This window comes from Moschus berezovskii, chromosome 1 (genome assembly GCF_049115385.1).
Source record: "Moschus berezovskii isolate FMDL1 chromosome 1, NW_MosBer_1.0, whole genome shotgun sequence".
NCBI lineage: Eukaryota > Metazoa > Chordata > Mammalia > Artiodactyla > Moschidae > Moschus > Moschus berezovskii.
In genome coordinates, this window is record NC_142460.1 from 65135115 (window position 1) to 65148333 (window position 13219).

Sequence of the window (13219 nt, forward strand, 5' to 3'; positions counted from 1 at the left end):
TTCTAACTGTTGTTTCTTGACCTGCATACAGATTTCTCAGGAGGCAGGTAAGGTGGTCTGGTATTCCCGTCTCTTTAAGACTTCCACAGTTTGTTGTGATCCACACAGTCAAAGGATTTGGCATAGTCAATAAAGCAGATGTTTTTCTGGAACTGCTTTTTCTATGATGCAACAGATGTTGGCAATTTGATCTCTGGTTCCTCTGCCTTTTCTAAATCCAGCTGGAACATCTGGAAGTTCTTGGTTCACGTACCTTTGAAGCCTTGCTTGGAGAATTCAGCAGCCTGAATCAACAAGCCAAACACAAGCAAACACTGCAGAGAGTGTGGTGCAGCCAGTGCAACATGTTCAAGCGAGAGGAAACAAAGGCATACCAAGTTTCAAAGACTTTAGCTAACAACCAGATTCCTAAAATTACCACTGGAGGAAGAGGATGTCATCTTGGTGGATATTACGATTTCAGAGTACTCAGTATGACACTGAAAGGTTTGATCAGTAAGGAACAGATGATATAATAACTTCAGAAGATATCATCACTAAATAATTTCTATTGAAATCTTGTCCCCACGGGGTATATATAAATGTCATATTGATCCTATTGGGAATGGCTACATAATTTGTGGGGGTGCCTAGTGCAAAAAGAAAATGAGGGGCCTCCTGTTCTAAAATTATTAAGAATTTTCAGGGCTTCCCTGAAAAATTTCCCAGCTCAGTGGTAAAGAATCCATCTGCCAATGCAGGACACATGGGTTTGATTCCTGATATGGGAAGATTGCACATGCCTCAGAGCAACTAAGCCCATGAGCCACCTGTGCTCTGGAGTCAGGGAGCTCCAACTACTGAATCCTGCTTGTCCTAGAGCCCATGTTCTGCAATAAGCCTCTGCAATGAGAAGCCTGTACATGGCAACTAGAGAGTAGCCCCTACTCACCACTAGAGAAAAGCCCACACAGCAACGAAGACCCAGCACAGCCAAAAATCAGTCAATCAATCAATACATAAATAAAATAAAAAAAAGAATTTCCAGATGGCATGGGGTCCCATGCTGTTGCACAGACTACACCCCCATGAAGCTGACCCTGGCCCTATTAAAGAGAATGGAAGTTGGAAGTTTCATCTCCTACAGAATGAAAAAAATGCTTGAAAATGTCAAGTTATATATTTTTAGTGGAATAATATTTTTACCACATGTAGTATAAAGCAGTCACTGGCTTAATTACTCTCAAGATGAATTACAGTTGAGGGTTAGGATCACCTTAACTGATGAATAACTGTTTGTCATGTCACTGGCTTAACAGTTTTAAAAAAACATTTTAGAAAAGCTTCTGAAAACCCACTGACAACAACTGAAGAGACCCAATAGAGATCCTGAATATCGGGATGGTAATTTGACCCGGATCCATGCCTTTTATTCTTTTTGATAGCTGTCATCTAGACTCTCATTCCACATTAAAAGAAATTTTCCCCATAGGACTGATCATCATGCAGACATTCTGGACTTAGAAGTGGATGCAATAATGCGGCTCTGTGTTATCTTTCCTTTGGGGAAGAGAATGAGCATGTTTTTGCTTAGAAATGAAGGAGCTTATTTAATCAAATAGTTTTAAAAATTATGAAACATTTTAGATACCAAGTATAGACTCTATAAAGAATACAGAACACCTACATAGCCTCTTCTCAGCTCTTTAGAAACAAAATATTAAAAATATAATTGAAACCATTTTCTCTCCTCCCACAAATGTAACTGTAAGAACCACAGAACTTAACAGCTCTATCTAAACCCTTGTACTAGAGACCTGATTAAACGCTAGCATCATTTTTTAGCAACTTAAGGCTGTGTCCCTAGGATGACCTGGGTCCCCATTGAACCCCATTAAAATGCCTGATTGAGGAAGTGTGATAACTGCCAGAAGAATTTACTGTTTGGTCAAGCCAACACTTGATGTTAGGCTGCTGATCTCTCTTGGAGAGAGAAAAGACTCACAATTGTGAATCTGTATCTCTATAACTTAGAAGTGTCCTTTTCAAGGCCTGAGAGTCATTCCTTTGAAATGTAATCATCAAGAAGAACAAGGTTTCTGTCTCCCAGTCTCTGTGGGAGGGAAGAATCCTAACCTTGAAAACTGCCAGCGAGCAGACACTGCTGGTCTAATCACAATGACACTGACTGATGCTTTGTGATTTTCCACTTGTCTAACTCTAATGAGTCCAGCTCTCCCTGCTCCCTCATTCTCCCTTTAAAACCCCTAATCACTTCTGCAAAAATCAGAATGGCGCTCAACCCTTTCCCCTACTGCCAGTAGTTTCTGAATAACATCGGTTTTCACTGCTTTAACTAAAGGCTGTCTGTGTTTACCTTTGAGAACTGCCATTCCAATTGTTCTGGGTATCATTCTGCTACATTTTTTAAAAAAGCAGACATGTATCTATTAATAAAAAATATATTGTGCTGCCTATTTTTAAAATCAAATGTAAATGACGCCATACTTTATCTACCCTTGTTCATTTAACATCATATTTTCCAGATTTATCCGTATTGTTACATGTGGTTCTACTACATCAGCACTGTGTCCAGGGTTGGCAAAAGCATTTCCCTAGGTCCATCCTCCGGAGCCTCCGCCCACCCCCAGGCCCATGGATGGTCAAAGTGGAACAAAAAGCCCCTGCTTTGGTGGCGATGGCGGAAACCGAGCTTAGATGTGCAGGCAGAGGTGGCCACCAACGTGGAGTGAAGGGGAAGTAGGGTGGAAAGAGATAAAACGTGGCAGCTCTCTCTGTTTGGAACTCCAGAGTTCTAGATTCTAAATTTGGACTTGACTTTCTGTGTTTACATATGAAATATGTTGCTAAACATGCAATGTCAAGTCCAGATTTATAATTCTAGCCTTGGTGACTCAGGCGGTAAAGAATCCGCCTGCAATGCAGGAGACCAGGGTTCGATCCCCGTGTAGAGAAGATCCCCTGGAGAAGGGAATGGCAACCCACTCTAGTATTCTTGCCTGGAGTATGCCATGGACAGAGGATCCTGGTGGGCTCCAGTCCATGGGGTCGCAAAGAGTCGAATAGGACTGAGCCACTTTTCACTTTCACTTCCATGTTTATATATGAAATGTTTATAAAGGTGGGAGCCTAGAACTTATCTCCTTTACTGTTTAGGTTTAAAGAAAACAACTTTTAACGCATTCAGACATAAAAGTATGTGGCCTCCACTGTACTTTTGACCGCTCCACCTTGCCTGTGGCATTTCCCCTCCACTCCAACCTCCACTACTTAAAACTGTCAAGGATGACTTCAAGCAGGACGCTAAGACGCAAAGAAGACGCTAACTGGACGCCAAACAGGGACGCTCACAAAGCCTCTTCCCGGGAGCCGCGCGCTCGCCCAGCCCCGCGCACTGCGTCCGGCGGGGGCCCGCGGCATCCTGGGACGTGTAGTCTTTGGGAGGGCAGCGGCTCTCCAAGTCTCCGCCTCCAAGTTGCCTTTCGCCCTCGGGACGTCGTGACGTCGCGTTCCTCCCCTCCCTCGCCTCCTCCCTCTTGCTTTCCCTCTCCAGAAGCTTGGTCCCAGACTCCCGAGGACCTTTTACGACGTTGGGTATCGGTCTCGGCGCCGGGTCCACTTTTCGGCAAAGTGACGTGGACGTCAACAGCAATGGCTGAAGGAGAAGAGGTCCTGCCGCTGCCGACGTCGGGCGACGAAGGCTGGTGAGTGGAAGCCCCGGGCTGCTTCGCACTGCCCTTCTTTTCTGCGTTGTCAGCAGCCTGCCCGGCCCCGCCGCCCCGGCAGACGCCGGCACGGAGCGGGAAGAGCGGTGCGCGAAGCCCGGGGCCCTGCCCCGCCCCCTCCGCCAGCTCGCTCCTGCCCAAGGGGCTAAAGCCAGACTTGGAGCGAGAGGGGTCTCGTCCAGGTGCAGGGTCTCAGTTCGGCCTTCCAGCTTCATCTGCCGGCTTCCAGAATGTGCTGGAGAAGGGTGGCTTCGGGGCTGGGTTTGGCCGGAGTCCCTGGCCCGGGGAGTCAGGGTAGGCTGGTTAGGAAGGAAGTTTCGCGGATGCAGAGCTCAGGCACTGGAATACGATTTGAAGAAAAAAACACTTGAAATGACTGCCGTATCCTCTGCCTGAGGGTTCAGAGGTTGAGCGATACACCTAGGGATGACTCCCTCCCACATAACTGAGACGTTTTTAGTCCTAGTTTTCATTTCTTATATCTCGTTCCTGCTTTTCGTCTCTTTCACACATCTTTTTCCTTCCTGCCACTTTGCTCACAGCACGATTTCAGAGCTTTGGGTGCGGAGTAGGACACCGCTGTTGCTGTCCCCAAGCCTTTGCGCGCTTACCTGATTTACAGTCAGGGTTGTAGGGAGGACTTCTGACAACTTTTGGTAGGCTTTAGTCACCCAGTGTTGTTAATCTCTGAAAAAAATCCCCTATTTTTGAAATAGTTAATCTTCACAGTACACTTTTAGGGATATAGCATCATTTAAAAAGTGGAACCTTTAGAGGTTTGTCGAATTTTTACAATTGATCTGAGTGCATTGACCACAGGTATTAGATAGTTTTGATTTTGCCTGTTCATCATATATGTACAGCTCACTAGCACTGTATTTGTCTAATAATAATAATCCAGGACATTTGTAGACATGGAGTTTAATCCCTCTGAAAGAAATGGAAATCGTTGAAAGGGATAGATAATATAGTAATACTAGTTGAGAAATTCAGCTCTCACTTAGCAGACATCAGGCATCACCTTAGCATCAATATATGTACTATTGATGTGCAAGGTGTAAGATAAAAACTTACCAAGATGTACTTTCTTTTCTCAATTGACTTACCTTGGAGTTGGGGAGCTGTAACAGGTACACTTGGTAGGAAGATAAAATTGCCCTAGTTCTTTGGATGTATTAATAAAAATGTTGTGAACGTTCTGGGAGACAGAAACCGCGTCCACTTGGAGTCATCGGGGAAAGCTGTATGGGGGTAGGGGTGTTTGAATTAGGCCTTGAAGAATGAGTAGGATTTAGACCAGTGCTGTCCAATAGAAATGCAATGTGAACCACATACGTAATTTAAAATTTTCTAGTAGCCATGTTAAAACTAAAAAGAAACAGGTGAAAATAATTTTAATTATGTGTCTTCTTTAATTGAATATTTCCAAAACATTTCAACATGTAATCATTGTTAAAAAAAAACAAACAATACTTTCATATCTCTTTTGTACCAGGTCTTCAAAATTCGATGTGTGTTTTACACTTACAGTACATCTCAGTCTGGTCTAGCCATGTTTCAAATGTTAAATAGCCACGCGTGGCTGGCAGCTAAGGTGCAGGGTCAGATTAACAGAGCAGAAAGGTCTCTGAATGAAGTAATAGCATGAGCAAGGATATAGACAAGAAAATTGATGATTTGTTTGCAGAGTAATGACTAGAATGTCATAAAGTTTGCTGTTTTGGAAAAGTGAATTTGTTGTAGTGTAAACTGGCTGTCATCAACTGATTGAAGGCCAGGAAGGAAAGTATTTCTAGAGATAAGGTGTCTTTGAGGAGTTCTTAGGTTGGGAGGATTGTGAGCGTGTGTCTGGTTCAGAGGGGCAAGGACCGTGGAGTGAATGGTTGCTGGTGGTAGCATTCGTTCTCTTCTAGCGTTCTTTGGTGAGGCTTCCCATTTTTGCTCTTTTTATTTGCATGAGTGGAAGAACCCTGAGTGTTCTCTGATTTTTATTCTCCCTCCATTCTCTTCTAATCTTTATCTTTTTTCTCTACTCATTTCACTCACTGATCCCCTAGAATTGAATCTGAATAGAGTCAGAAAAGACGTTCGCATTTGGAGCCACAAGTTCAGTAAAGCCTCTGTCCTTAGAGTGCTTGTTGTGTACACTGGAGCAGCTTTATTCTTTTTTTAAAAAATGCTGTGACATACTTACTGTAATCTTTTTAGATAGAAAATTTTCTGAAATGTGTTAAACATCTCATGGTGTAACCGAGCTCATCTTAATGATTTAGGGTCATTCAGTTTACAAATGTGAGTGTATAAGAATAAAACTAGGTCCCTGTCCTTAAGGAATTTGTGGTCTAGTTAGAGGAGGCAGGTTTAAGAACATGATTTGCTGTTATACTTCTGTAATACATTGAGACCTTTAAGGCCTATCTAGGCAGAAAGGGTAGACTATTGCTGTTTCAGTGGCCCCCTATCAGTTCAGTTCAGTTCAGTTGCTCAGTCATGTCCGACTCTTTGTAACCCCATGAATCACAGCACGCCAGGCCTCCCTGTCCATCACCAACTCCCAGAGTTCACTCAAACTCATGTCCATCGAGTCGGTGATGCCATCCAGCCATCTCATTCTCTGTTGTCCCCTTCTCCTCCCACCCCCAATCCCTCCTAGCATCAGACTGTTTTCCAGTGAGTCAACTCGTCACATGAGGTGGCCAAAGTATTGGAGTTTCAGCTTTAGCATCAGTCCTTCCAGTGAACACACAGGATTGATCTCCTTTAGAATGGACTGGTTGGATCTCCTTGCAGTCCAAGGGACTCTCAAGAGTCTTCTCCAGCACCACAGTTCAAAAGCATCAATTCTTCGGCAATCAGCTTTCTTCATAGTCCAACTCTCACATCCATACACAACCACTGGAAAAACCATAGCCTTCACTAGATGGACCTTTGTTGGCAAAGTAATGTCTCTGCTTTTTAAAGTGCTATCTAGGTTGGTCATAACTTTCCTTCCAAGGAGTAAGCGTCTTTTAATTTCCTGGCTGCGATCAGCATCTGCAGTGATTCTGGAGCCCCAAAAAGTAAAGTCAGCCACTGTTTCCACTGTTTCCCCATCTATTTGCCATGAAGTGATGGGACCAGATGCCATGATCTTTGTTTTCTGAATGTTGAGCTTCAAGCCAACCTTTTCACTCTCCTCTTTCACTTTCATCAAGAGGCTTTTGAGTTCCTCTTCACTTTCTGGCATAAGGGTGGTGTCATCTGCATATCTGAGGTTATTGATATTTCTCCCGGCAATCTTGATTCCAGCTTGTGCTTCTTCCCGCCCAGCGTTCCTCATGATGTACTCTGCATAGAAGTTAAATAAGCAGGGTGACAATATACAACCTTGACGTACTCCTTTTCCTATTTGGAACCAGTTTGTTGTTCCATGACCAGTTAGCCATCCCTTTTTGAGTTTGCTTTTCATTAGTTTTTCTTGTATTCTTTCTTTGTTGTCAGTGGTATTTCCGTGTTTGATCCTGATCTGTGAAACTCGGTGGCTGAACTTGTTAAATAATCTGTTCATTTGTAAAGAGGCTCAGGATGGGGCCTGAAGAACTTAAAAGTACAAGATGTCACTTTTACTTACTTACTGTTTTATAGTTATGTTCTGGATCAATGCTTTTCAGAATTTAAATGTGCATTGGGATTACCTGGAGAGCTTGTTAAAATTCAGATTCTGATTCAGTAGATTTGCTTGGGACCTGAAATTCCGTATTTCTGACTGACCAGCTACTGGGTGATGACATTTCTCGTTCATAGTTCTAGGTATATGTCTCCAATGAGTGGATCAGGGGAATTTTTCTCTCTTTACTATGTTATATTGCATCATCTAACACATTATACTGTATATATTACATAATTATACTTTAGTTTTAATCTGATTACATGATTTATCGCTGTTGTGTGTTTTATTTCTTTATCGTTGCTTTGGGAGAACTTTGTCTAGTTGTGGTGAGCAGGCACTACTATTTGTTGTGGCGCCTGGGTTTCTCATAGCGGTGACTTCTCTTGTTGCAGAGCACAGGCTCTGGGTGCTTGGGGGTTCTTCGGCTTAGTTGCTCTGTGTCATGTGAAATTTTCCTGGACCAGGGACCGAACCCATGTCCCCTGCATTGGCAGATGGATTCTTATCCACAACAAAAGCAGGGAAGTCCTGTTATTGTTCTTAAGATTATGAACTTCCTAGGCAGTGCTGATGGCAAGTGGCTCAAATGTTTATTGTCTGAATGAAGATACAGATTTTTGTAAAATCATGTGCAGTAATATACCAAGATGTCACTTCATATAAATTTTCTGATTCCAGTGTTTTTGTAAGCTTCGTAATTGTTTGCTGATGTAATACTCATCTTTTTATGGAAATCTAGGGTTATCAGTTGACTCACTGGAAAAGACTCTGATGCTGGGAGGGATTGGGGGCGGGAGGAGACTGGGACAACAGAGAATGAGATGGCTGGATGGCATCAGCGACTCGATGGACATAAGTTAGAGTGAACTCCGGGAGTTGGTGATGGACAGGGAGGCCTGGCGTGCTGTGATTCATGGGGTCGTAAAGAGTTGGACACGACTGAGTGACTGAACTGAACTGAACTGAACTGACGGTTATCAGAAACTGCCTCAGCTCTCAAACTTTCTGAAATTGCAGCCATATAAACTCAGAGAGCATGGAGGAATCCTTGTAAAATTGTTTACAGTTTGAAATGACTTAAATTTAATTGAATAGTATAAGCTACAGATTTGAAAATAAAAGAAGTGTAAAATTATTGTAGTTCAATGATTGGTCATTCTTCCTCTGGGTATTGAAGACACCAGGTTTGCGATTGTGGCTTTGATTTTCTGAGGCTTTCTTCCTGAAATAATTCCTTAAAATCTAAAGTCTTGATTAAACATTTTTGCTTTGGTAAACACATTGTGCCACAATTGTTGGTATTTTGAGTTTGCTAAGTTAAAAATTTTTGTACAGCTTTTCTTAAATTGTTACTAAACTTTTGTTAAAATTGTAGAAATATCAGTTTCATAAAGAGGCTTCTATTGTTAATTTGAGATATGAATAGGAATTGTTTTGAGAATTATGAGGTCTCTTTTGAGGTTTTGTGCACTTTGTAAATAGTATTCTGTGCTTTCCATTTCATAAGCATGGAAATAGAGATTTAAATTGTCACTCAGGGATTAGGTGGTAGCAATTTCAGAATGATATAATCAATAAAGAAATACATTTAATATGAAAGAGAATGAAACCTGTTGCTTAGAATATTGATAGCTTATAGTTCTGGGAAGACTAGATATTATCTTACATAAATGAAGAGAAAGTGAACCATATTGGTTCAAATTAGGAATTTTTAAGTTGACAACTGTTTGATTTTGTGAGGGCAGACAGAAGTTAGAAATTATGAAGACTTATTTTGTTTATGCTATTTATATGAGTGTTATTATAATTCAGGTTTGACTGGTTTTGGAGGTAATTCCTAAGTAAGAATTCACTTGTTCCTTGTTCCTGTGGATGGAGTTAGTCACTGGTTTTTGCATGCTAAAGAAACTTATTCAGTTAACTTATTTCCATGCATTTGTACTCACTGCTAGGAGTGCAGGTGCATCCCTGTCTAAGCACAGTGAGGTAATTCAGGTAATTCTGCACTAATGAAGTGTACTCTGATACACAGCCAATTCATGAGTAGGTGTCTTCTGAGCGGAATTGATAAAGTATGCCTAACAAGTTATTTCTGAAATGTGGATTCTACTTGGTATAAATCAAAGGCAGTCCAGTCCTCCCACACTATGTATTAAAAAGCAAAATAGAGGTTAGCAAAGCATTCTTAATTTATTCAGCTTACATTAACTAAATACTGGTTATATTCAAGCTGCTATGTAGTGTTTAAAAAAAAATTAAAACATTTAAAACCAGAACTGTGCATTGTTCTGATTTGCTTTGGCACTTCAATTTTTTCATCATTTTAACCCTAGCAATAATTCTTGGAGATATCTTTTGAAGATACCTAAGTACATGTGTTATTGGAAATTACATACTCTAGCAGAGTAGAATAGGATTATACAATTTGGAAAGAGGCAGTGCTTAAAGTGACTTATTTAGATATTGAGAATTACATACAGAAAACAAATCAGCCCCATTTGTTAAGTTCGTAAGAGCAAATTGTTGTTTGTTGGGAATGCAAGAGCAGTAAGAACCAATTAAAACCTATTTCCTGAAATTTAATGTACATTTATTTTTAAGGGTCTGTCTCACTTTTTTTCTCCTTAGTTGAGAAAAGGATGACTAAATAATTTGTTTCACATCTTCCTTCTTCTTGAAGATTAAAGGAGTTTTTTCTTGTCTTTAAGCTGACATAGCATTTTGTTGGTTTTTTCATTCCAAACTGAATGCTGTAATGTGTGTTTCCTTACCTTAAAGCAATTGTTAATATAAAACTAGTTGCTGTGGTGGTATTTAATGATTTTAGTAAGAAGAAAACATATAAGAAAATACTATATGCACAGAACTTTATCCTTTGTATAATGCTTATATATACTGTCTCATTTTGGCTCTTAGAACAATTCTATGAGAAGGGGAGATTATGAGTTATTGTCCTTTCCTTGTTGGGGCTGAGAAGATAGACACAGGGCGTTTAGACAGTAGGCCCCGTTAGTGGAGAATCTGGGACTGAAACTCATGGTGCTCTAAGCCCTTTCTTTCTAAAGTTGGTTGCAGATACCGTGTATAGTTCACAGATACTTTAACAGACAGACAGAGAGAACCCAGTTAAAAATATGCTGATCTTATATTCAATCACTCATGTGTTTTGAACATACAGTATGTAAAGATGTGCTTTGTCGATCATATGTGTGTATTATCTGTGGAACCTCTAAGACTCTAAGGATATGCATAGGCTGTGTGCCACATTGTCTTTCTTGCATCCACAAGAAGGGATAATTCATGATTGTTGTGGTGGGATGTGATACAGAGCATTATATACTGTAACTTCATATCTCTTTGGTTTTCATAATCTGTTCTCATGCCTCTTGTCAAAAATCACTTAAATAGATTAGTTCTTTTAGTTGAGATACTGTGGTTACAAATATCATCTAGATTATATATCTAATATTTTATATATTTAACTAAATGCATTTATGTAATTATATATTAAGTACATGTGAATATATAAGTATGGAAATAAAATTAGAATTTATTTTGATTTACTTATTTAGTCTGTGAGAACGCAATGGTGATATTTAATTAGAACATATAAATAATTATACAGTTTTAATTACTATCACTGCAGTAATTTTTTCTTTGTTTATATTCAGTGATGTTAGGGAAATAATGAACTTGCTTTAAAATAGCTTCCTTGTGGTCACTGTCCCATTTAAATAGTTTCTAGTCTCTGTTTTGAGGTATAAAAGTGACACATAGAAGGGTGTATTCATCTTATGAGAAGTTGAATACCAAACATTCTTGAACTTATTTTGTAGATTCCGTTTAGATCTAACCACTGACATGAAAATAAATTGAGTTCCTTTTTTGTTGAATAAGTTATCACTGACAGATGGAATTCAGGTTGAAAAAATAAACCCATTATGTGTTTCTTTGCACATCTCTGATCTCCATTGGTAAAATATCTTTGGGAAGAACTGCCTGAATGTTGCAAAATATTGTCAACTTATTTGCAATAACTGTTCCTTTATCTTCCAAAATAGTGGTTTCATGAAAAGGAATATTGGTGGTCTTTCTTTTCTCATTCCAGTTTTTTTTCTTTTTATTAATTTTTTAATTGAAGGAGAATTGTTTTACAGAATTTTGTTTTCTGTCAGACCTCAGCATGAATCATTCATTGGTATACATATATCCCCTCCCTTTTGAACTGCCTCCCTTCTCCCTCCCAATCCTACCCCTCTAGGTTGATGTGGAACCCCTTTTTGGGTTTCCTGAGACATACAGCAAATTCCCGTTGGCTATCTAGTTTCCATATGGTAATGTGAGTTTCCATGTCACTCTCTCCACACATCTCACCCTCTCCTCCCCTCTCCCTGTGTCCGTAAGTCTGTTCTCTATGTCTGTTTCTCCATGCTGCCCTGCAAATAAATTCTTCAGTGACATTTTTCTAGGTTCTGTATATATGCATTCGTGTATGATATTTATCTTTCTGACTTACTTCACTCTGTATAGTAGGCTTTAGATTCATCCATCTCATTAGAACTGACTCAAATCTGTTCCTTTTTATGGCTGAGTAATATTCTATTGTGTTTATGTACTGCAACTTCTTTATCCATTCATCTGTTGATGGACATCTAGGTTGCTTCCATGTTCTAATTATTGTAAATGGTGCTGCAGTGAACAGTGGGATACTTGTGTCTTTCTCTCATTCCAGTTTGAGTAAAGTGGAAATTTGTATTAGAAACAGGTAAAGTGCTGTTTTGTGTTGACTTGTGCTGTTTTCATCCCATTCTTTCTCTGAGGCAAAAGAGGTACACTATTTTCAGTTTCCAGATAAACTAGTGCTTTGGTTGTTGGGTTGGGGAAAGACTGATGCATTTCTTTGTGCACTAAATGTGCCAGAAAATCACCTTATGTGTATAGAAAAGAGCAGAGTGTTGGGGACTTTTTGCTTTGAGGAAGCATAGAGGAGGAAAAGGATTTAGGGCACTCTCTAAAGTTAACTTCTCATTAGTGGAGAGAGAGTCCTCCCTTTTGTGAGCCAAGTCTTAGAGTAAATGCATTGCAACGTTACACATACAGTAAAGTTGTAAGCACTTTTTTCTTTTAATGCTTGCACAAAAATTCCTGAGTTTATTCTTAGCAGAGGAAGGGGCACCATTGATATACCATTGGTGCAATTTGATCTACATGGATTATGGGTAAAAAATAAGTGTATGAAAATTTAAAGCATCTGGTCCATTTGTACTGTAGTTAATTTTAGTAGTTTACAGAGCAACACAGTGCTAAAATATTGCAGCTATTGTGTATGCTTGTCCTCTCAAACAAGGAGGACTAGATTTAGCACTTTCTATACTTGGCAAAGCTCCTAGTTAAATTTTGCAGAAGATTACAGTATTTGATTGGGGAATCTCCCGAAACTGCTTTGGTAGATCTGATCCTGATAATAGTTTCACTGTTTCTTCTTTCAAGCTGGTGGAGTGGTGTTTTTCCCATATGTATATTTTAACGAATATACATTTTGTTAAAATACTGTAACGAGTGTGAGTGACTCTGACAAGAATCCAGATTCCAAATGTGTCATCATACTATTTGTTGTTGGAATGCTTTGGTAGTTTGAGATTGGTATTTAAAAACATGTTGCATGTTACATATTATGGTCAATTCCATCCATATCTACTGTACAATTGAATCTGTAACAAAGTTCTTTTATTTTCACTTCTAACAAATGTTATGCAAAATAAGTTCAGACAGATCTTTGGTGCTGATGTCTCACAACCTGGGCATTAGGAAACAACCAGAAGTATGATGGCACAAGTTAAGTCTT

General features: G+C 39.8%; 1 protein-coding gene across 3 annotated transcripts in view; it reads left to right on the forward strand.

The window, feature by feature from the left end:
* The first annotated feature begins 3508 nt into the window (after nucleotides 1-3508).
* Nucleotides 3509-13219, forward strand: part of TBC1D23 (TBC1 domain family member 23) — a 59026-nt gene continuing 49315 nt past the window's right edge. For 2 of the 3 annotated variants that reach the window (XM_055411320.2, XM_055411401.2), the window contains exon 1: nucleotides 3510-3704. In XM_055411320.2, coding sequence (XP_055267295.1) covers nucleotides 3652-3704 — 53 coding nt within the window. In that variant the 5' untranslated portion in view covers nucleotides 3510-3651. Of the gene's footprint in view, nucleotides 3705-13219 lie in introns of all 3 variants that reach the window. The other variant, XM_088836447.1, reaches the window with a different exon arrangement.